The following is a 24497-nucleotide window of genomic DNA, read 5'->3' as shown; positions in this document are numbered from 1 at the left end:
AGCTATTACATTTTATTGTGTGATCCATGGAAGTCATACTGGTTTTGGGTGAATAAAATGATGACTAGTTTCTTTTTTGGTGAACTATTTCTTTTAATGATCTATAAAAAGCTCAAAACTTTGAAAATAAAGAAAAGGTCTATTAGATATTGCAAAAAAGCCATTGCAATCTTTAGTTATCAGTGCCTTCAAGTGCCACATGAGCTTTCATTTAAGGTAAAGAGAGAAATTCAATGGCCAGCAGTGGGATAAACAGGACAGAAGATACTCACCGACGACCATGAGAGTGAATTCGAAGCCCCTCTTCACGGACTTTCTGTACACTTGGTTGGGGAGATTTGCGAATCCCACGTACCCCTCAAGGTTTTTCTGTTGCTGTACACAAAAACCAAACACAGTCAGTGGCTTTAGCAGGCATGACTGACAAAACACTACAAATGAGAAACACGTAGGCGGCCATCTGTCACGACTGCACACGGTTACTGTTAACACCTTCATAAATCTTCAGAAACATTGGTTTGACACTCAAATACTAACATAGAAACATGGCTATAGTAATGCATGGGCTTTATTCAAGACAAAAGTTCATTCAAGAAGTATATTTTCTGAAGAAAATTACAGTGCATGTTTACAAAACAAAAGAGTCCACTCCTATGTCTTTGTGATACTCTGGACTCTAGAAGTGACTTAGGTCAATTTGCCAAGACCTTTTCACATCAAGACAAATGTTTATGACACCAAATGTTTAGGTTTTGATTTTAATTTAATTGAACAGCTATTAATGCATCTGTTCAGACTGACACAAACATTCAAATTCTGTGAAAATGCTAAAACTTGTTGTTTTTTTTTACGGAGGAGTTCAAAACTCTTTTTCCATTGCATTTGCGAAAAAAACTAGCCAACCAACTGGATTCACATTTTTGGTCACATGCCAAAAGCTGCTGCTGCTGTTATATAAAACTACAACTTGGTGGCATTTTGCTAAGCGACAGTAAACAGCTGAGGACGAATCTGGAAGTGAATCTTAAATCTGTACTCTTGAATTTGATTGAATTGTTTTCTGACTAATTTCAGTTGCATACTGCTGTTATTCTAATTCACTAAAGTTTAATACTTCGAATTACGGATTTAAACAAACCATTGACCCTAAATATGAGTGTTTGTAATAGCCTTAAAACACCAATTATAATATCTAATACTAGATTTTGAGCTAATTAGCAGCACAGGCTTCAGATTTTAGAGATCTTTTGGGGAGCTGAACAACATATCCATTTGTAGTTTGTCGAGGTGTTTGAAATGACTATGCATACTTACTGCTACTTTGGAGAGCATTCAGAACATGTTGTTCCACAGATCGATGGATGAATAGATGAAGAGATGATCAGATTCCACCAGGCAGGGAGAGAGGGATACACATACACAAAATAAAACACAAAGAGACAGAATGAGACAAAGAAAGATAAAAGCTAAAGTACATTAAGAGGTTTTCATCTGTGACTGCAGGTCTGCAACTCACTACGAGCTTCAACAAAACCATCGGTTTGTCAATCAAACCAATGAGGACAATGTTAAAATCGTGTTCACACCTGGTATTAACATCCATCTCAGGTGAACCAATCACAGGTGATCATTCAAACCACATTCAAATAGTCACCTAGGCACGCTACTTGAGTTTAAGAAAGAAACACCATCTGAGGAAGATTCTGTAAATAGTCTATTTTAGTCCTAATACCAAGCCTGTAGTGTTTTCCCAATTGCTGCACGACCAAACCACTTCTCTAAACATACAGAATTACAGGAAGAGGCTTTAGCGCTAGACTACACTCAGGCTGCCAGAAAAACTGACTTAATTGAAAAATCATCTCACTGAATGAACCAGGCCTTCCCTGAATAGCATTTCCTTTCTGCTGAAACAGCAAATCATCAAATGCACAGATCTGTGATTGTAGCACATAAACCCCCCCTCCCCCAAGTCATTTGACTATCAAAACCTTCATGTTATTCTGCTAACACTACAAAAAGCAAACGTCCTGGAGGAACACGTGCAGCTTGGTAGACACAAGTTTATGATGATGATTCAAAAAGTATGCAGCAATGTAAAGTAAAAGTAGGGCTGCTCGATTTTGACAAAAATCATAATCACGATTATTTTGGACAATATTGTAATCACAATTATTTAGCACCATTATTAGTGGGCCATATGACCAAAACTTTATATGAAAGATTTATTTCATATAAAGTTGTTGTTGTTCAGCTTTGATTATATATATATATATATATATATATATATATATATATATATATATCAAATCTATATTTTCTGTAAATAAGGTTGCTATGAAATCTACATTTTAGAGATCAGCGAAATGTCACAATTATAATAACCGCAGCAGAATACTACAGTGACTAATATTAGTTAAAAAAAGGGCCTCTAAATTATTGAAAATAATTAAACTGCCAGTAATAAAAAAGCAAATGAATACAATAGAATAAAAAAAGACACAAATGAAACAAACTGTGTTTTAAGTTTTTTAATGCAAGTCTAAAGTATTCAGTTAACAGCCAACAACAGAAATTGAATAATCTAATGTAAAATAAAACAGCAAGAATTAAACTTCCTTTGTTTCTTACTAAATCTACAGGTGCTTCAGTCAAGAGCAGCGAGATATTTTGTCTTTTGTTGTTTGATTAATATTAAGCACACACAGTCGCAGCAGGAATATAGTCCGCTGCACAGATCCAATCTTTACGTTCATTTATTACATAACCGGCAAGGGTTTACGTGAATGCTCACTAAGAGCCGCATTTTTGCATGTATTCGACTTTACATGAGCGTGTTCTGTTCCGATTCTGAGCGCATACACAGTAATCCTCCCGAGCAACAGAGCAAGTTCTCTTTCATGCTTTTAAAAACATGATTAAATCTAATATACTTCAATAAATCAAGCACGGCCCATTTTGCAAAATCTCCTTACATGATTTTAATGATTTGCACGTGAAACTGGGTTTTTATGGAGAAGCGAAAGAGCACTGCTGGAAAGGGGGTGAAATGGGGCGCAAAAATCGGTTTCTCTCGATTTACTGTATTTTCATAATCGTTTTAGGCCAAAATCGAAACTGAATTTCAATTAATTGCACAGCCCTAAGTTAAAGGGCATCAAATCAGCTCAGATGACTCATGCTAGGGTTGGGTTTGGATGATGGCAAAATTGGCATTGGATGATGTCTGCAATGAAACATTGTGATGGACGATGACATCGGGGGCGGGGCGGGGGTTGGAGTTAGGGGGTGTGCCCCGAAGCGTAAATCGGTATTCAGAACGGCAAGGAAAACAAACAACGTTTGCCAATGGTTGCCTGTTACAGTACATAAAATTTCACTTACCACATAAACAGACAGAGTAAGGAGAGATGACTGAAGCTGGTCGCGCACTGGACGAGAAGAGCAGCGTCGCGCCACATCTTTAAAATTCAAATACATTTTCTATGAGCGTACACACACCGGCGGCGCCATTCAGCATCTGTTCGCGGCACCTAGCAACGATTCAAAACAATGTAAAGACGTGGTGCGACGCAAAGCTAAGCTTCTCATCCAGTGTGCGACCAGCTTGAGATGATGGCAAATGATTTGCAGATCCCAAGCACAACTGACAAACATCTGATCTTGTAAAATGTGTGGTAAGTACTGCTGCTCCATAGTATAAACGGAGTACGAAACTAAAAAGCGATCGCGCAAAAAGCAGTTTCAGTGCCAGGCATAATAGCGGCTCCCTGATGCCCAAAATTTAGGCTATATACAGTATAATTACCCAATGGAAAAGGAAAGGAGATGACATGTGGCCAAGTATGGTGTCCCATACTTGGAATTTGTGCTCTGCATTTAACCCATCCAAGTGCACAACAAGGTGCTGAAAGCATTCTTTAGAAATGTTGGCCCATATTGATAGGATAGCATCTTGCAGTTGATGGAGATTTGTGGGATGCACATCCAGGGCACAAAGCTCCCGTTCCACCACATCCCAAAGATGCTCTATTGGGTTGAGATCTGGTGACTGTGGGGGCCATTTTAGTACAGTGAACTCATTGTCATGTTCAAGAAACCAATTTGAAATGATTCGAGCTTTGTGACATGGTGCATTATCCTGCTGGAAGTAGCCATCAGAGGATGGGTACATGGTGGTCATAAAGGGATGGACATGGTCAGAAACAATGCTCAGGTAGGCCGTGGCATTTAAACGATGCCCAATTGGCACTAAGGGGCCTAAAGTGTGCCAAGAAAACATCCCCCACACCATTACACCACCACCACCAGCCTGCACAGTGGTAACAAGGCATGATGGATCCATGTTCTCATTCTGTTTACGCCAAATTCTGACTCTACCATCTGAATGTCTCAACAGAAATCGAGACGCATCAGACCAGGCAACATTTTTCCAGTCTTCAACCGTCCAATTTTGGTGAGCTCGTGCAAATTGTAGCCTCTTTTCCTATTTGTAGTGGAGATGAGTGGTACCCGGTGGGGTCTTCTGCTGTTGTAGCCCATCCGCCTCAAGGTTGTGCATGTTGTGGCTTCACAAATGCTTTGCTGCATACCTCGGTTGTAACGAGTGGTTATTTCAGTCAAAGTTGCTCTTCTATCAGCTTGAATCAGTCGGCCCATTCTCCTCTGACCTCTAGCATCAACAAGGCATTTTTGCCCACAGGACTGCCGCATACTGGATGTTTTTCCCTTTTCACACCATTCTTTGTAAACCCTGGTTTCACGCATAAAAATGGTTATGCGTGAAAATCCCAGTAACTGAGCAGATTGTGAAATACTCAGACCGGCCCGTCTGGCACCAACAACCATTGCTCAAAATTGCTTAAATCACCTTTCTTTCCCATTCTGACATTCAGTTTGGAGTTCAGGAGATTGTCTTGACCAGGACCACACCCCTAAATGCATTGAAGCAACTGCCATGTGATTGGTTGATTAGATAATTGCATTAATGAGAAATTGAACAGGTGTTCCTAATAATCCTTTAGGTGAGTGTATATGTGTTGAAACGGCTAATAATAAAATGTGACATTCTGTAGTTGTGTCTCATATTCATCTTTTAATCATATTTGCAAATGTCTTGACTCCACGGCCAGAGTAATTTTGTCTTTACTGTTCCAATACTTACGGAGGGCACTGTATATGTTCCTTCTTCCAGGCTAAAAGCCGAGACGCTCAGCATATTTGAAGGGGAACATCTCAATGAACCATTGCAGTAAATGCTCTGATGCAAATTTGGATGGTCTAAACAACACACCAGCAAAAACTAAACTAAAAACTAAATTTCCCTGTGGTGAAGCATTGACAGAAATAGTCCACAAGGATTCACACAAGCAACAATAAAAACATGCCAGGGCTTTCACACATATGATATACGTGACTGCATCTCAAGGTCACATTCTGGGTCACTGATGTGGGTTATTATGGGATAGATGGATGCCTTCGTTCAGTATATGGCCATGAATGTAAAGGCTTTTTCAAGACATGCCAAGTTTCTTTGCATGTCAAGCAGTTTGGACACTCTGCAAAATCCTTCTTGTTCATTCCACAGAACAGATAAAGGTAACTGGTTTGAAACATCATGAGCATGAGTAAATCACAGAACTTTCATTTTTGGGTCATTATCCCTTTAAGGATATGATGCAGAGATCTAAAGGGAAGATGTGAGCGAGTGACTGCAGTCCTTAAACAATGACATGTTTTTGTATGTGGCTTAACTGCCAGAAGAGATGTGGTAGCCTAAACCTAAAGCAGTAAAGAAAGACAGACAGAAATGCAAAGCAACGACAAGGAGTAAATGAGACACAGAAATATCTATTTTTGACAAGACACATTTTTCGACTAGTACTTCACAGGATATAACTGACTCGCAAGTGTCCAAAAATAACTGCAAACTGCACTATTCATACAGACGTATGCAAAAGGAATAATAACCCTAAATCATTAAGTTTTGATGTGTAAAAAAACAACAACAAAAAACAAAGTTTCCATCCTGATCACCAGGGGCTAGGGCTGGGCGATATGGCCAAAACAAATGATCACAATAAGTTTTTTCATATCAGTCGATATCGATAATTATCACGACAAATGTCAAATCTTTATTTCTTTCAAGTTTAAAGCCAGAATTTTGCTAATTTTCCTTAAAATAAATATCTAAAAAGAAAAATGTATTTCTTAGTTTCTGCGTGTTCTAATGAGTGATATCGTTTCAAATAAAGAAACAGGTTTGGGTTGCCTGATAACATTAATAATAATATCACTTTTTTGTCTCTTAGAAATGCACATTTTGATAGTAGCTTGAGTTAGGATGCAGAGGTAAATTTTTGTTCATTTTTAAAATCAGTAACATCTGTAAAAATTGTACCAACCTCAGCTTTATATGGTTAAATTAATTTATTCTGACAAAGTTTTTTTTTTTTTTTTTTAATTAAGCATATGATCTCCCATAGTAGCATACATTTAAATCATGATAAACACAATTAAAACCACACATATATAGCACCTCAATACCATGGTAAAAATATAACTATATGGTTTTTAGGTAGCCTATTCGTATGAAAAACAGTAGTCTAAAAACATTCTGTATAAATGCACACATGCTATAGCTTAATCACAAATTCAATGCGAATATCCCACATTTCTGCCACAATACCATGGTGCAGTGAGTGTTACTACAGTAAATCCATGGTAAATGATGGCTATGTGTAGATTGAAAGCCTTCTGACTGTCTCGTTGCACACAGTGTTTCTCCTGTTTGGCTATAAACTGGTTTAAATCACGGAGTCATTTGTGTTCATTGCTGAATTCAAGCGCTTCTCACTGGATCTCACAGCGCTGTTTAGTGCTGGCGTGACTGAGTAAATGCATTCTGCTCTAGTGAGTCACTGGCTGTGCCTATATTATTTTCAAATTAATTTTTTAATTATTATTATTTTAAATTATTGTCCCAGGACCAGTAGGGTAGTCTTGTAATAAAGTAGCGGTGGCTGGGGCAGATTTTAAGTATCAATTCTGCTTAAAAAGATACAATCTAATTCTGTTTACATGAAATAAGCCTGCTCCCGAGCAGGTTTAAGATTACGGACCTGTTGCTATGACAGCAACTCCAGGATGAGCTTTGAAGAACCAAATGATCCAAAATCAATGATCAACAATCAAATCCAGCTAACTGAGTTAACAACATACGAAGCCTTTTTATTTATTTATTTTCTTTCAAATTATGTGTTTTCCATTTAAAATGTTCTGTGTTCCATGTTAATGGTTTAATTAAGTTTTAAAGAGTGCCTATTATGCCTTTTCGAATATTACCTTTCATGCAGTGTGCCATGTAGCTGTCTGTGAACATAAACTTTCTGCAAAGTTGTGAAGCCGACAGTGCACCATAAATAAAGTTATGTCTATCAAAAAAAAGAGTTGGCTCGCAATCGCCTAAACGAGTCATTAGGAATTCGAATATTATTCGCTTACGGCTGCATGTCACGAAGTAACACATTTCCATAATGCCCGCCCACGTTCTCGCAAACAACTTGCCCGCCCACAAACACAGTAAAATTTCTGTGTGGTTAACATCATATCGAGAAGATGCTATATCCTACGCTGTGAGAGTAAATTTGGTTTATCACATCTTATAATTACCATAAACTTGTTAACACTTGACACTTACCACTGAGAAACGTCCTGCTCCTGCTCTTGTCGACCAGCCACTTCAACCATTTCATCATCAGACTCCGGCTCGAATTGGTAAGGTACAATCGATACTATCTTTTCTATGTATTGACAAGTCTCCAGTCATTCTGTTATGGCAATGGGCGCTTCGTTTCCGACACGCGCTGTACGCAGTAGACCAATCACAAAGGACTGTGCCATCTGACCAATCACAGCAGCGAGGGCTCACGGAAAGGAGGAGTTTAGAGAGTTTAATTCTTTGAACTGCTTTGCACGAGTCGTTTAGGAATAATTTAGAAATGAGGTCAAATTAAATCTATTTTTTGATAAAACTAAAGTACTTTTTGACCTTGGATGCATGTAAACCTATTTTAGGAGACTCATAAAACAATATTAGCAACCTTAAAAATGGGATAATAGGGCCACTTTAATAATCAAAACTCATGTCTAAATCAACTGAATTTTTTTAAATATATATTTAATTAATCTTTTAATACAAAATTAAATGAAAATTAAACTAGGCAATTCCTATCTGGTAACGTGCTGCACAACAGAAGTTTACTGTTTAAATTAAACACGGACAAAAAGTTACATTTCTTTAAAAAAAAAAAAGTCTACATAAACTATTTTTATTATTTTATTTATCTACTATTTTGAGAAATGCATACTAGAGTACAATAGTAATATAATTCTGACATAATATTTTCATAAAGTAAATCAAACTTTTATTTTGACAGGTTTCAGTGTACACCTTTGAGTTTCTGTGACGATAGTTTTCTCAAATGAAATGGTGAAATGACTCTCAGAGCAGCTCTAGAGATGAAGTTTGTGTGTTCATATCCTCATGTAGTGAGACGGCAGACACTGAAACCATGAGTGTCACGTGGGATTCAGTATACTGCGCTTGATTCACACTAGTCCATATCGCACTTTTGATTTATTCATCCAAAACTCTCCAAATTCGATGATATTGTGTAAACTATTCACTTAACATCCTACTCGAGGGCTGGAAAGTCACTATCACATCTGCATCCAGGACCAAAATAGATTAACATCCACAAAAGAGGCGAATCCCAGCTGTTTTCATGCAAGACTGGGCTTTAAAATCCTGATTTCTTCCCTTTCGATGTAGGATGAAATCCATGGAATTCAGGATCAAATTCAACTGTATTTTTGTTTTACGAAGCCTCGGGACTACCCATGGACAAAAACACAGTCACATGTGAATGGACAGCACCGATTCAAGCAATAGCCATGTGATCCAAACATCATAAAGGAGGAATTCTTCTGACCAAACAAGAGGGTCAGCCACACCAGAGATCTCATGAGATATAACTCACAGATGATCATGCTGTGTGTTGCTATAGGACAAATTTCTTTTGTAGGCTTTATGAGATGTTATGCTGCTTAAAAGTAAAGGTAGAATAAGCTAATCTACATGCAACATCTTAAATATTAACTTTAAGATGAAGTCTGCATGAAATCAAAATTCACTATGTCATTTGATGAAAAAATAATCCATGCAAGTAAATCCAGTGGGGGGGAAAAAAAGTGTTCTTCAGTCAAATTTGGAAAATGTGCTTCTTCTCTGTTTGATGTCAGTCTGACGGCTTGGGCAGAGCATCGTCAACCCGCCAACAGTCAGTCTGCTGCCAGCTAGAGATGGTGTAGAGGTGTGCTAAAATCAAGCCCAGCCTTCTAGTCAATGTCACAAAAAGTTGGTTGCACTTTCCAGTTTACGCAGACTATAGTTATCACCAAACGACAATTTAGGGGGAAAAAAAAACTGGTCATGCAATTTATGTTTAAAAAGGAAAAATAATGTATTGTATCTGTATAATGCTTTATCTGTATCTGTGCATTTCTTGTAAAATGTGTACAAGATGGATTATTTTGGTATAAACAAATGAATCTGTTTACAGATCTAGCCAACTATCTATCCCCCCATCCCTCTATCTGTGAGCCCAATCCATTATTCTGTCCACTCCTCTATAGGCTATATACTAGATCTATCGGTCACTCATCCACATTATCATCCATCCAATGGCAAATAATGAATTCTCTGCAGCAGGGGTGTTCAATCCTGCTTCTGGAGGGCCACTATCAGGTGTTTAGCTCCAACACACCCGGTTTCCAGTACTCTAAAACCGCTTGATTGAGTAAATATATATATATAATGTGTATTTGATTAGTGCTGGAGTGAAACTCTGCAGGAAAGAGACACCTCTGACCTACTGCAACACACACATTTGAATATTTCTCCAAAGCTGAGGGTGACAGACACAGGGAGGTGTTTCTCCAAACGGACAGACCACAGCTGCAAATGTCTGCTTAAGCCCATCTTATTTCCACGAACAAAATATTGTGGTAATGACATATTTAGTTTATTATGGCACTCTTTAGAGTACAATGAAAATACCATTGGCGTTACTATCTGATACATTCATTGTACCACCCACAGTACATTTTTGAAAGCGTAACCATTAAAATAAAATACTTAGACTAGAAAAGAAACGGTAATTGTTTTGATAATGACATACAGAGTGAAACAGCAGCTCGAGCATTTGTTTACTAACACGCTCAGGAAACGCAGCTGCCGCGCGCAACAACGCACGCGTATTCAAAACACACCGCACAAACAAAGCTATAAATCTGCTTAGTTTAAGATGAGTTTAACACAGGGACAGAGACTAATACTCACCCATTCTGTTGACGCTCCCGGCCGCTTCTGTAACCGATCGACATTCCCTTTCTCCAACTCACGGTCCAGCCCACAGGCGTACGTCACATTTCTTGCGTAGTCTCCCTTGACAACCACGGGGGCGACGGCCGCGGCGTATCTTTGGTGAATAGCGTCCGCTCAAATCTCGCGATATTTCATGCAAGCCACACGAGGGAAAGATTTGTGATTCAAATGCGGGATGGGGATAAATTTGTCTCGGCGTTATATAGAGGACAATATATCTGCTTGTTACTGTTTGAAAGCTTTATTTTTAAGTTCACTAAATAATAACAAAAAACAATGCAAATCAAAGTCAAATAGACCTAAATAAAAAACAAAAAACATAGGATTTAAATTAAAACAAGAAACAAGGCAAAGAACAATGTTTCAGTAAATACCTAAATATTAGTAAATACAAGAATATACATTAAAAATAATGTAGACTTAAAAGATAGCTTCTTACTATGTGTAATTAAGTTGTTGTTGTTAGCATGTGTGTTTGGCTCAGTGTTATTTCTTAGGATTACTGATAAACTACTGTCGTGATTTGCATTTGTTATCTATTTTAATTTTAGTTAAATAATGTCTGAATTTATTATGTCTGTATAGGTCTTTTATTAAATTTTAGTTTTATTTAATTTGAGTTATTTTAATACTTCAACAAACTAAATGGAAATGATATTATTTTTTGTTTTTCATTTAAATGTTAAGTTTTGAAATTTTGTTGTACGCATTTGTCATTTTTATTTAATTTCTTTATTTTTAAAATGTGTATTTATAAAGTTTTAGCTTTTAGATTTGGATCTGTTTTTAGTTGTTTTAATACTATAATTGATGCTTCTGTTGTCCTCATTTGTAAGTCGCTTTGGATAAAAGCATCTGCTAAATGACTAAATAATAATAATAATAATAATAGCTACAATATCTAGGAGGCTGTTCTGCACTTGAAGGGCCCTTTACTGTCTCTTTTTCCTTTATATCTAATAATATGATACATAAATCCATAGTAAATTCCGTTCTTGATGATGGTCTGACTCCGGTTCTGTTGATTTCATTACTCTGATTATTTACTGCAGTGAGAAGAGAGAAACAATGCTGTCATCTGCTGGCTAAAGGATATAGTATAATGACACCTTGTTAACAGTGTTAGTAGATTAGTTCCCAATCCATTACATTACTGATTTCAAGACGAAAATTGTAGTTAGTAACATAATCGGACTCCTAGTTAGTCGGACTCCTAATCCAAAGGTTGCGGGTTCGAGTCTCGGGCCGGCAGGGATTGTAGGTGGGGGGAGTGAATGTCCAGCGCTCTCTCCACCCTCAATACCACGACTGAGGTGCCCTTGAGCAAGGCACCGAACCCCCAACTGCTCCCCGGGCTGCCCACTGCTTCGGGTGTGTGTTCACGGTGTGTGTGTGTTCACTGCTGTGTGTGTGCACGTTGGATGGGTTAAATGCAGAGCACGAATTCCGAGTGTGGGTCACCATACTTGGCCGTATGTCACTTCACTTCACTAAACTGGATTACATTTAGTCATGTAGTTTTTGATTACTTTTGACCTAACTCATTTATCAAATAAAGTTAAATTATTATGAACCATATTCTGTACAGAGAGAGAGAAAGAGAAACTGAACCCCATATGGAATCTATGGGATATTTTCAAGAAACAGTCGATCCAGACGAGCTGAAGTCTCAATAGTGCCTCAGCAGAGCCACAGGCTGATCGCTTCCATGCGACTCCTCACTGATGCTGGAGTTTGTGCTAAAGGAGCCCTGACCAAGTATTGAGTGCATAAATGAACATACTTTAAAGAACTTGAACTTTACTGTTTTGCAAATCCTTTTTTTGATTGATCTTAGGAAATATTCTAATATTTTGAGACACTGGATTTTGACTTTCATCAGCTGTAAGCTCTAATCATCAAAATTAAAACTAAACTTTTGAAATGTTTTACTTTACATGTAATTAAAGAATATGAAACTTTACATTTTTTAAATGTTACAATAAAAAAAATGAACTTTTCCACGATATTCTAATTTTTTGAGATGCACCTGTATTAGCAGGTAGGTTCATTTAGAACATTTTAAAGAAAAAGAAAAACTGAATCATTTACTGCCACTGTGTGAATAATATAAAATCATGTAATCCATAAAAAGTAACTGTAATCTGATTATGAGCATTTTAAAACATAATGGCCCGGTTTCACAGACAGGATTAAATCATAGTTAAATTAGGACATTTACGTAATGTTTATAAACATTCTAAAAGTGAAGTGACATACGGCCAAGTGTGGTGACCCATACTCAGAATTCGTGCTCTGCATTTAACCCATCCAACGTGCACACACACACACACACACACACACACTGCTGTGTATCTTGAGACAATACAAAGGCACTGATATATTTTAAGATCAATCAGTGCAAGTTTATTTCAGTCTAAACAGCTCAGACTTAGATTTTAGTCTAGGACTAGGTTTAAGCCTTGTCTGTGAAACCGGTGGAAAGTAATCTAATTACAAGAAAGCCTACTTAATTTTTTGAATCTGATTATGTAATCCAGATTACATTCCAATTACTACCTGTTTGTTCATATGAACAACTATAACACTATAGTTCTATCAAATTAAATACATATTGTAAAATGTACTTTTAATACCTGCCAACATCAGTTAATGTTGCACCATGGCGTAGTGTGGCATAATGGTTAATTTTGAACAAACCCTAGGATACTGTATGAGTGCTTAGTGTAAATTATTACAAAATCATGCAAAATGAAAGCAAAAGTTAATAAGAATTCCCTTAAATTCAGTTATGCATTGCTAAGTCCTTTGCAAGTATTTCACATTAAAAATGGACCAATTAAGTCTTTTTGGCCTTTCAAAGATCATTGAAGTTGTCAGCAAGAGGTACTTTATATTAACTTGTTACATGTTTCCATTTTTGTTTATATAATGGAAAAGATCCACATCATATATACAAAACTAAATCATACAGAAAATAAGGCACCGGTGAATAATTAATGCATATAGACAACTATTCTGTTGATCTCAAGCTTCTCCAATATTTCTCCTCAGTGCCTCAGTGCTTTGGCCAGCTTGGTTTCTCTTCAAAGCCACTGTACAGACAAACAGAAATATGATTATTTATTGTTTAAAACGTCTCCAGTTACTGACCAAACTTTAATTGGGAGACTGAATCAAATAAATCCATTGCACTTGCTTTGATTTATAATGATCCTCAGCTCCTGCTTGTGTCATGAGATCAGCAACGTTCTTCTCCAGGTCATCTATACGTGTTCCCATCTCGTCCAGTTCAGGCATTAAGGAAAACCCTCAGTTCTTTGAGTAGCACAGTGGGTCTCCAAACCTGCTTCTGGAGAGCTACCATCCTGCAGATTTCAGCTGAACCTGCTAAAGATGTTCAGGAACTGGAACTGAAGTCTGCAGAACGGTAGTACAGAGTTTAGCTCCAACCCTGTTTCTACACACATACCTGTAGTTTTCAAATAAGGACTTGATTAGCTGGATCAGGTTTTGTTTAATTAGGGTTGAAACTGAACTCTGCAGAATGGAGTTTTACACCACTGTAATAAATGGTTTCACGCAGAATGAAGTATGCACAATCAAAGAGCCCAAAGAATGTGGAAATCACTGCCTGTTTTATATCTGGTGTATGAGTCTCCAAACAGACTGAGGACTTTTGAAGCATGCTCAAGATAAATAAAACTAAATGCATGTAATAAATCTGATACTCTAATGCTCGCAGTGTTTTTAGATTGACTGAATGTACAGTACTTTTCAAAAGTGTGGCGTAAGTATGATTTTTAATGGGTTTGGCTGCCTTTATTTGATCCAAAATACAGTAAAAACAGTAATATTGTTACAATTTAAAAGAACTATTTTCTATTGTAATAGATTTTAAAATGTGATTTTATTCCTGTGACGCAAAGCTGAATTTTCAGCATTATTACTCCAGTCTTCAGTCACATGATCCTTCAGAAATCATACTGATTTATGATTATTATCATTTCTTATGATAAAACGGTTGTACTGCTAGGCCTATATATTTTTGCAGAAACCTTGATACATTTTAAATGTCTTTACTTTTGATAAATTTTGCTGAATAAAAGTCTAAAGTGCTGTGGTGACAAATGGTAATTTACATTACTATTTGCTCAAAAGTGTGCGATGTTGCCATTGTTTTGTGTCTGAAATATGATATTAGGCTACTGTGGTAGCATTCAAATACATTTCATGCTAGTGCTATGACAAACTTTACTCTAAACATATCGTGCTGCTTCTATAAATGTATCAGAAAAGATATTTTTGGAGATGATTTGGTCAGATACGTTCTGAAACCTGCTATGAAGTTGTTGCATAGTCGTCTCCATCTGTTTGAAGAAATGAATTGAGCAGATTTGTCAAACTTTAAAACAATATCCGCAAATGCAGTTATACAATCTGTAAGAATGGTCAAATTAAAATAATCACTTACCATTGCAGTCAAGTCTTTGGTGGCTTTTGAGTCTGATCCTGCCATGAGGTTTGTTTGAGTTATGTTGGGTTAGTTGTTAGTTTCAGCTCTAGGCAACCTTATCTGGACTAAAACCGCACGAGTTTGAAAATAATAGACCTGTGCTTTAATCTCAGAGATTTTTGAAGATATAGATATTTCAGAATAAAACCATTATATAATTTTTCAACTTTTCATATGTTTAGTACCATATGTTTCATGTAAATACCACTTTCGTATAGAGAGGACACTACATTTAACCCTTTTAGTATCAGAAAAGATATTTGTGTAATTTCTAGAACTCTTTTGAATTACTCAGTGCTGCTAATATTTAATTTTGATTGCATGAATTATGTAACTGAATTATGTATTATTATTTCCAAGGGATTAAACGACACAAATATTCCGTCCCAAGAATAAAACAGTTTGAGATCAAGTCAGGTCATGTCTGAGATGTAATCCTCACATTCAGAAATGCTGGGTTTAATCGAAAATAAATGATTGCATTTTTAGTTGTTTTTATCGCACGCGCGTCGGGAAACTCGACTGGCGATAGGACCGCGCGTCTCATGAATATGTAATGAGCTTGTTGTGACGCATGCAACACGGAAGTACTGTTATGAGCTTTAGCCAGCTGTAGCAGAGAGGTTCACAGTGGCTTTAAAATGTTTTACAGTGCTCTGTTTATTTCTGCAAGACAGAAGATACACGGCGTCTAACATGGACCCACGCTGAGGATCCGTTCCCATCGATTTAGCAAGTATTGCTTTGCTGGAAAGGGGAATCACTTCAGATCTAATGAATCAGTGGATGTTGACTGGGACAATAAAAGTACATTTCCTGCTGTTGTTTAGAATATGCATCCAGTAATCGGCTAGAAATAACATTTTAAAATGTGAACAAAATAGTAATGATTTATGGTTTATTACATGAGTGGGCTAGTCATTGCATTCAGTTGATTTTAATGATAAAGGACAGCTAACTTACATCACTCAAAGATGGATGAAGTGATTATGGATCAGATCATGTTTGTTGCTCAGCAAGTGGTGTCTTGGATCGCATCTATTGCCATCATATTTGGAGGGGTTGTGCCATACATCCCTCAGTACAGGGACATCCGCAGGACCCAGAATGCTGAGGGGTTCTCCACATATGTGTGCCTGGTGCTGCTGGTTGCCAACATATTAAGAATACTGTTTAGGTGAGTTATCATATCTCAACCATCATATCTGGAGACACAACACCGGTCTGCAAGACAGCTATATGAGGGACCGATATATAAACACATGGCACGTAATCCACTGGTCCACATTAATGTGTATTTTAGTGCTGTCAAATCAATTAATTACATCCAAAATTACATAATATATATGTGTGTGTGTGTGTGTGTGTATATTTATATTGTATGTATGCATAAATACACACATGGAAATGTATATATTTAAGAAATATAATTAGGGATGCAAAACGATTGGTTGCGATTAATCGATTCAAAATAAAATTAGTTTACATACTATAAGTGTATGTACCGTGTGTATTTATTATGTATATATAAATACATGCATATCTATGTATGCATTTAAAAAATATAAAAAAAAAACTTTCTTAAGTGTATATATACATATAAATATTCACAGCGCACACACATATATATATATATATATATATATATATATATATATATATATATATATATATATATATTTATTATGTAAACAAAAAGTTTTATTTTGGATGCGATTAATCGATTTGACAGCACTAGCTTATTTATAAAGAGGTATTTATATGACACCAGCCTTTGTATGAAACATGCTATATTAATGTCATATCACAGATGTCTAAGTTTCAACAATAATGGCCATCCTGAAAATTATGGATTACATCTTTAAATTATGATTTCCAGGCCTGGAAAAATAATATATATCTTCAATCGCCTTTAATAACAATGTTTAAGTTTGGACAACTTGATAATCTTTAAATTGACATTTCCAGGCCAGGAAAATATTATAATATAATATCATTTTTATATTCTATTCTATAATAAAATAATATAATTTTGAGCCGTTAGCCACCCCTCTAGCCACCTAATTTTGATTATTATTTTTAAAAAATCTGAAACTTTTTTTTAAAGATCTGAAATATATCTGCAAGATATTTAATAAAATATTGAAGGATATTGAAATATATATTTTTCTGTTGTCTCATTTGTATTAAGTATATACATTTCAAGGGCTGGTGACCAAATTTATTACAAAAATGTATATACAAAAGTCTTACTAGTTACTCTAGTATTTTGGTCCAAACTTACTGATATGCATAAATCAATAAAAATACTCGTAGCTTACCTTTTGGCCAAATTAAACAGAAAAAGATAAGAAAAATGAGGTTATACATACTGTCTGAAGACTCTACAGGCCAAAGAAATTGAGAAATGTGCAGTGCAGGACAAAAAATGAAAGTATATTTACTAGTCAAAAGATGTGGGAATATTATATATAAATATTACAGTATTTGGTGCTTTTCTCTGAGGAGTATATATGTGTGTGTCATTATTATTTTCCCAGGTTTGGACGTTACTTTGAGACTCCGCTGCTTTGGCAGAGTATAATCATGATCATCACAATGTTAATCATGCTGAACCTGTGCACCAGCGTCCGCATGGCCACTGAACTCAACACCAAACGCCGCTCCTTCACAGGTGACAAACTTCATGACTCTTTACAGCCTCTTTGTCCGATCGAGTGTGTGTGTGGAGCTGCAGACGGTAGTTGTATCAGCATTTTTTTAATTCCTAGATTAATGAATCAATTGGGGGTTTTTTCCCTTTAAATGTTTTTATGAAATTCTCTTCCCAGTCAGTCTGTTTAGTTGAGACTGGTTCTGTAGTTTTCAGGCTGTTTAATTAGTCACATGGTCAGGGTCTTTCTTTGAGCGTGTCTCATGAGATTATCATTCAAGAAAGACCTCTGAAGCAGATGAACTTTGAACAGCTGACAGTTTGGTGAGCATCAGTCTCAGCTTTATTTATAGTTGGGGTGTGGTACAAAGTTAACAAAAGATGAGTTTGTTCTCTCAAACTGACCCAGAGCACTGAACTTTGCATGTATTGTATACTGTATGTACTCATTTTCTTTAAGAATAGCATGTGATGCAGTATAAAATGTTTCAATCTGGTGTTTCTAAGTATGCATACTGCTGAATGAATAATATGCTTATTTAGAAACACTGCCTGGACACATTTGTTAGCTAATATATTTGCACAGGACATCCTGTTTAATCAGTTTTATCTATTGTCGTACCCAAGTGTCTCTTTATGGGTTGACTGTTGTCTTTAGATCATGTCACTGATGTTGAGACAACAGTGTGACGTTACACAAATGTGTCAGCTGTTTTGCTCACGACACAAACAGAGCTAACTTCACATTGTACTGCTTGCAAACTCTCCAGCGGCTTCTCGACAGATGGAGAATGTTCAAAATTACCAGATGAAGCAAGGAAACAACTGTAAAATTAATTGAATCAAGATACAAACCAACCTTGAAATTCAAGTCTCATTTTGAACGAACCCATTTGGTACACATAAAGATTAATGACCGTCATATATAACTTTTGACAGAACAGAAGTCTTTCATAGTGGCCAAGGCTGCATTTATTTGATTCAAAAACAGTAATATTGTGAAATATTATTACAATTGAAAATAACCGTGTTCTGTTTGAATATGTTTCAAAATGTAATTTATTCCTGTGATACAAAGCTGAATTTTCAGCATCGTTACTGCAGTCTTCAGTGTCACATGGTCCAAGAAACATTTATTGTCACAGCTGAAAACTGTTTTGCGAAATATTTTTGTGCAAACCGTGATACACTACCATTCAAAGGTCTGGGTTAAATATGATTTTATATTAAAAAAAATAATCAGAGAAAAATAGCAGAATGATGTCTGAAGGACATTTTAAAATATATTGAAACATAAAACAGTTATTTGTAATAATAGTTTACAATATTACAGTTTTACTGTAATTTTTAACAAATAAAGAGACTTCTTTCAAAAAACAAATCTTAATGATTCCAAACTTTTGGTTCATATTTTTACAGAAAATTACAGAATGTTATGCTTAAGAAAAATTCAACTTATTATCATGGAAATAATGTCACGTATCGTAATGGTTCTAAAAATATGTTTTTCTTTTTCTTTATGAAAAATAATTCCTTAACAGCTGATTTTAGGGTGAAATATGACCTGGACATGTTTTCATGAGTTTCATCCCTTCGTGAAGATGGAGCGATGCAATCTATTCTCTCTCTCCCTGTTCTTATTTTTTGTCTATTTGTCTTATTTGTCTGAAGCAACAGACAGTAAGGATGAAGAAATCAAAGTTCCTAAGAGGCTCTTTCTGGGTATGTACCGATGTGTTGCCCACAAAACACCAGTCTGATATTATAGATTTTATTTCTCATCCATCATCCACCCCTGCTCATTTCCTCCCAGTATGACCTGGACAGAACCATATACTCCTCTAATCCTGTCATTAATTCACCACACTCTATTAATGCATCGATTATGCATCTAAAACAGACATTAGTGTATAAGAATGAACTACAGTTGCATGCTTCATTAATGATAGATGCAGTTTGCATGTATTCTGTTGATTTGGATGCTAAAATTCCAGCTTTGCATGCAAATAGATATCATTTGAATTGCTATCAGTTTGTGTATGGCTCTCATGAACTATTCAGTCAAAAAAATGTTGAAATAATTCAGCTTTCATGCTTCTAACAGCTCTTTTAACTGGTTGCCAAATCAGCATACTGTGCTATTTTATACTGCTGTATTCTTCTTGATGGCTTTATGATTTAACCCTGTAAGATTCAGTAGAGTGTCACATGGCTTTGGCTACTGCACTGATGACGATTGCAATGTCACATGATGGTCTACTAAGAGTCAATGGACACATAGGCATGTTTTGAGCCACTCTTGGTTTTTGTTGCTGTATATGAACAGCAGGTGGCGTTAGGGGTTTATACCTAGATCTGCTCTTGTACAGTCTGATTGGTGCACTTTACCTCCCACATCTGCTGACTTTCTGCACATATGTGCACCGATTTTATTTTTTACTGGTAACTATGTCCTCCATCTGAGGGTATTTGCTGCTTTTGGTGTTTCTGGAGCGAATTCAACTGGGTTGTGAAGAAAGAATGTTATTATTGACTGCAGACGATGCCAGATGTCAGGTGTTGGCAGCACATGTGCTGGAGTTGCTATTTAAGATGCGCTTGTGTCTTGTTGAGGTCCTGTGGTTGTGAATGAGCTGCTGTGAATGACGTCTCCTCTCACTGGAGCTAATGTGAAGGTCTTCAGTAGTGATCGACCGATATTAATTTTTTATAACCGATACCAATTATTTGCATGTCTATGTGCCCGATAACCGATATGCAGAACCGATATTTATTTACTGTTATAAAGTAAATAAATGACTGCGTGAAGTAAGTCCATACTTCACTTTGGTTTTTCCTCCTTTCAGTCATCTTAACAAAAAATGTTTTGAGAATTAGCAGTCTTTCATGCAGGGCTCTAGACTCATTCTTCCCACTGATCTCACTTTTGCGCACGAGCACATAATTTGGTTGCAATTTGTTTTTTGTTTTTGCTACAACATTTGATTAATCAATGCATGCTGATGAACTTTTATCATAGTTTATAGTTATATGGTAACGAAAGTTTTCAACATTCAACTCGTTCTTTTTATCTGTATTATTTGTGATTTAAATTTTGTGAACAGGAATTCCTTTTTTCATGCGCTTTTTACTTTCAAATTTGCGATCTTGGTGTCACATTTTACAAGAAAAGATCATTGTCTGTTTTGCTTATATCTATACACCTTTCACTTTTTAAGACTAAAACAAAAGATGGATTCATTGTTATTCTTAATTAAAAAGCGCAACAACAATAAAACAGTACGTTGACAATGACAAACTCTTACATAACATTTATCAACAAAAACGAATAAGACGAGGCATGGCATAGGACACGCCACATGCTGTACTATATACCTAGTATATTACAGAATGTTTAGCAAACTCTGAGGAAGCAAATAAATATTAATATATATATTTTTTTAATTAAGGAAAGCCTCCATAGCATAACCTGAGGTAAACAGCAAAGATAACAAGCTTCTCAAAACGAAAACAAAAAGAAAAGTAAAACTAAACTGGCTATAGCTGACAGGACTTGCATGTTTTTTCTACAAGAATACCACCACGTTCACCTTCTCTGGTTTAAGAAGCGGTCTTTTACTTTAGTTTGAAAACAAATCCATCCGTTGCGCTCCATCCGCGACGCGCACCTTCACGCTCGTGCTGACGCAGCGAGTATAAACCAGGCTCTACCCACTAAGCGCTGAAAGCCCCTCTCTTCACGTGATCAGTGAAATCTGTCTCCTGCTATAATGTGCTGCGGCTGGCAGCGCGCGCTGTATGAAGCAGACGCTTTGGAGCAGCGCAGACCTGGCACTCGTACAAATGCGACCACGTCAAATTTTAACTCGCAAACAATTACCATTTTGGTCGCAGTCTAGAGCCCTGTCATGTTAAATTTAATCTTCGTATTACAACAATAAAAAAACATTTTATTTATAAAAAACTTTAGCAGCAACACTAATATTAGCAGTAAGCAAAATGAACATAGAAAGTCTAATGTTTTCAAATGGAGAAAATAAAGGAAAGGAGTCATATCAACTTCATTTTTAACTACAGTTTTAGTAGGTTTATAAGCTGTTTAATAGGATAAAGAGTGAAGAATAATTCACTGGATAATGTTAATTCACGGAATAATATTCTCTGGAATATTGGAATATAACAAGCATTGTATTTTATTGCATTTCTCAACTGGCCTGCTCTAAATTATGCTGCTGACAGCGCGGTTTATCTATGCCTTTAACAGAACTATAGGCTACTCAAACTGCGATCGATCGCGGAGATAATAAATAATTAATTTCCATAGAGTTGTATTAATTTAGATGTTTATAAACGAAATAATGGTTATATAGTAAGTGTTAATACAATTTAGGGTGCTTCAAAAAAGTGAATCTTGTTAAAAGTTACATGCGGTGGCCGTGCTGAGCATTTCTTGAGCATCAACCGCTGAGTGAACGTGAATGATGAGCATATAGACAACAGAGAGAGAATTACATTCAATGCTTTTCTTTCCAACATGCAATCATTCATGGCTGTATTATTTAATTCATGCAAAGTTACGTCTTTATTGGGAGAGGACTTGACGGATTATCTATGTGACTCCGACTTCACGAGACTAATAGACCACAGAGAGAATTAAATTCAGCGCTTTTATTTCCACCATGTGCTAATTCATGGCTGTGTTATTTCAGGCAAAGTTATAGCCTATCTTTATAGGGACAGGGCTTGACAGAGTATCTTATTTATCATATTTCTTAGAGCCAAGTTGCATTTAAACTATATATCAGGCATTTATGTAATACATCTAATTTGTGCATTAATGCCTGTAATATTAAATAGTTTACTAACTACAGCAAATCAAGTACCTGCACGCCATTGCTGTCTCGTCTCCCCTCAGATGCGCTGCAATTGCGATCCTGCTCGCCATTCTGAAAACGTCCACAAGATGGCGGTGTTTATCGGGGAATACGATATTACAAACCCGATATTCGATTATGGAAAAATGCTTAAATATCGGGAAAAATATCGGTAAATCGATATATCGGTCGATCTCTAGTCTTCAGTGCAGTTTTAGGATCAGTTATTTAACCTTGAACTCCCATACTTCAATAGAGTTTGACCAGAAAATAATTTTCTTCGGTTTACGCTGCTCCTTTCCGGACGGAGCAGTTAGGAGATTTGGGTGAACTATTCTTTTAGGTCTGTCTGTTTATCAGTTTCATGTTAAGTCAGTAAATTACTCTTTGAAATATGACAATATAGGCTAATTGTATGTTCAAACTGAAAAGATGCACTTTCCCATCCATAAAATAAAAGTGTTCTGGTGGTATACAATAGGGTTTTATTGAAAAACAGACTGAAATTTAATGTAATGCCGAAAATTTATTAATTTAATTACATTTTAAGGAATTAACGACCTTGTGCCAGTGCAAGCAGATTTTTTTTATTTTCTTTTTGTTGTTCAAAAAAGAAAGAAGGGCAAATGACATTAGAGCAACAGCAGGGTGAGTAAATGATGTCTTAATTTTCATTTTTGGGTGAACTATCCTTTTAAGTCATCCTGCCCTTGTAAGTTTGCTGAAGCCTCTAGTGGGCCCCGACTCCCTGAGAACCACTGGTTTAGATTTAAGACTAGTTTAGTCACCTAAGACTTGGTGGTGTGGTGGTTAAATATCTGGGCTAGTAGCCAAAATGTTGTAGGTTTGAATCCTGCACGGGGCAACCCCTTATCTCACCATTTGTTCAAGATACTGAACCTCAGGTTACTCCAGGAGGGATTTTCCCTGTAATAAGTGTACTGCAGATCAATACTAAATCAATTACTGAATTAGACTGTACACAGTATGCCTTGAAATATACAGTGTATTCAGACCAAATGTGCATTTTATTCACATTCTGCGTTGCAGCCTTTATGCTCAAATGCTTTTTAGACCCTTTTTCACATCAGTCTATACTCTTTAGTCTTTACCACATAATGGTGAATCAAAAGAGAGAGAGTATAATGTTTTAGTAATTTAGGCCTAATTTTATTTCTGTTAGTTTGTCAAGGCAACATTTCCATTCAAGTTGAAGTGTTTGTCTAATTATTTTATTATTATTATTATTTTCAGTTTACAAAAAAAACATTTTTAGTACTTTAAGTTAGCAATAACAGCACTGCGTGGTAGAGTTTACCTAGATTTTGTTGCAATATTATTTATGCCTAGTGAGTTTAAATCAGCAAGAGGACTGATACGACAGTATTTTTTAATCTAGCTGTAACTAGCAGTTGATGGAAAAGCAGATTTGTTGTTTTCTCTCTCTCTGTGTCACATGGCTGGCTGTATTGATCACGTATGCCCCGCGGCCCTTCACACACCTCATTAGAAGTGTGTTCAGCACTCAGGCTGAGAGGTGTTTGCTAATTGATGCTTTGCTCGCAAGCTCATTGATCCAGTGGAACTGAATAATGGAGGTGTGCTCTGATCCATCCAGAGGTCAAAGGTCAAGCAGGAATGAGCAGTTAGCTGGTTGAGGGCAGAACTGATATCCGAGCACTCGATAAGTCAGAGTTTTTATCCAGTGCATTCAGATCTCAATTTATCTGTCCGTATTTGTCATCCTGCTGATGTCCGTCGTTCAGGCTTGAAGCAGGTGGGGGTTGTTCATGGCTGATTGCCTGTAATTCAGTTCTGGGCTCTGGCAGAGATTTCTAAATGTGTTTGATGTGGGGCAGACTGCTGGGGTCCTGGTGGTTGTGCAGTAATGGACGTAAATGGGCGGCACTCCCACACACAGTCTCGCTCCGCTGCATTATCCCTACAGGACACCGCAACCGCCTCAATTAGCATCCAGTCACTGCTATCAGAGAACTGGGTGTTTCA

The 24497-nt window shown here is 36.5% G+C and overlaps 2 protein-coding genes across 5 annotated transcripts in view; one reads left to right on the top strand and one right to left on the bottom strand.

Moving 5' to 3' along the window:
- Positions 1-10622, bottom strand: part of LOC306846959 (septin-7-like) — a 55993-nt gene extending 45371 nt beyond the window's left edge. For 2 of the 4 annotated variants that reach the window (XM_079380680.1, XM_079380682.1), the window contains exons 1-2: positions 10403-10511; positions 273-375 (exon numbers count right to left, since the gene is read on the bottom strand). In XM_079380680.1, the coding sequence (XP_079236806.1) occupies positions 273-282 (10 nt within the window). In that variant the 5' untranslated portion in view covers positions 283-375; positions 10403-10511. Of the gene's footprint in view, positions 1-272; positions 376-10398 lie in introns of all 4 variants that reach the window. The other 2 variants (XM_079380681.1, XM_079380683.1) reach the window with 2 other exon arrangements.
- A 4899-nt stretch (positions 10623-15521) lies between these two features.
- LOC306847152 (solute carrier family 66 member 2-like) overlaps positions 15522-24497 on the top strand; it is a 37192-nt gene continuing 28216 nt past the window's right edge. Inside the window, exons 1-2 of the mRNA XM_079380952.1 lie at positions 15522-16140; positions 17504-17637. Of these exons, the coding sequence (XP_079237078.1) occupies positions 15938-16140; positions 17504-17637 (337 nt within the window). The 5' untranslated portion in view covers positions 15522-15937. The remainder of the gene's footprint in view (positions 16141-17503; positions 17638-24497) is intronic.

The sequence above is a fragment of the Barbus barbus genome (genome assembly GCF_936440315.1).
Source record: "Barbus barbus genome assembly, chromosome: 27".
Classification (NCBI taxonomy): Eukaryota; Metazoa; Chordata; class Actinopteri; order Cypriniformes; family Cyprinidae; genus Barbus; species Barbus barbus.
Note: the sequence above shows the minus strand (reverse complement) of the source record. Positions and strands in the feature narration are given on the sequence as shown.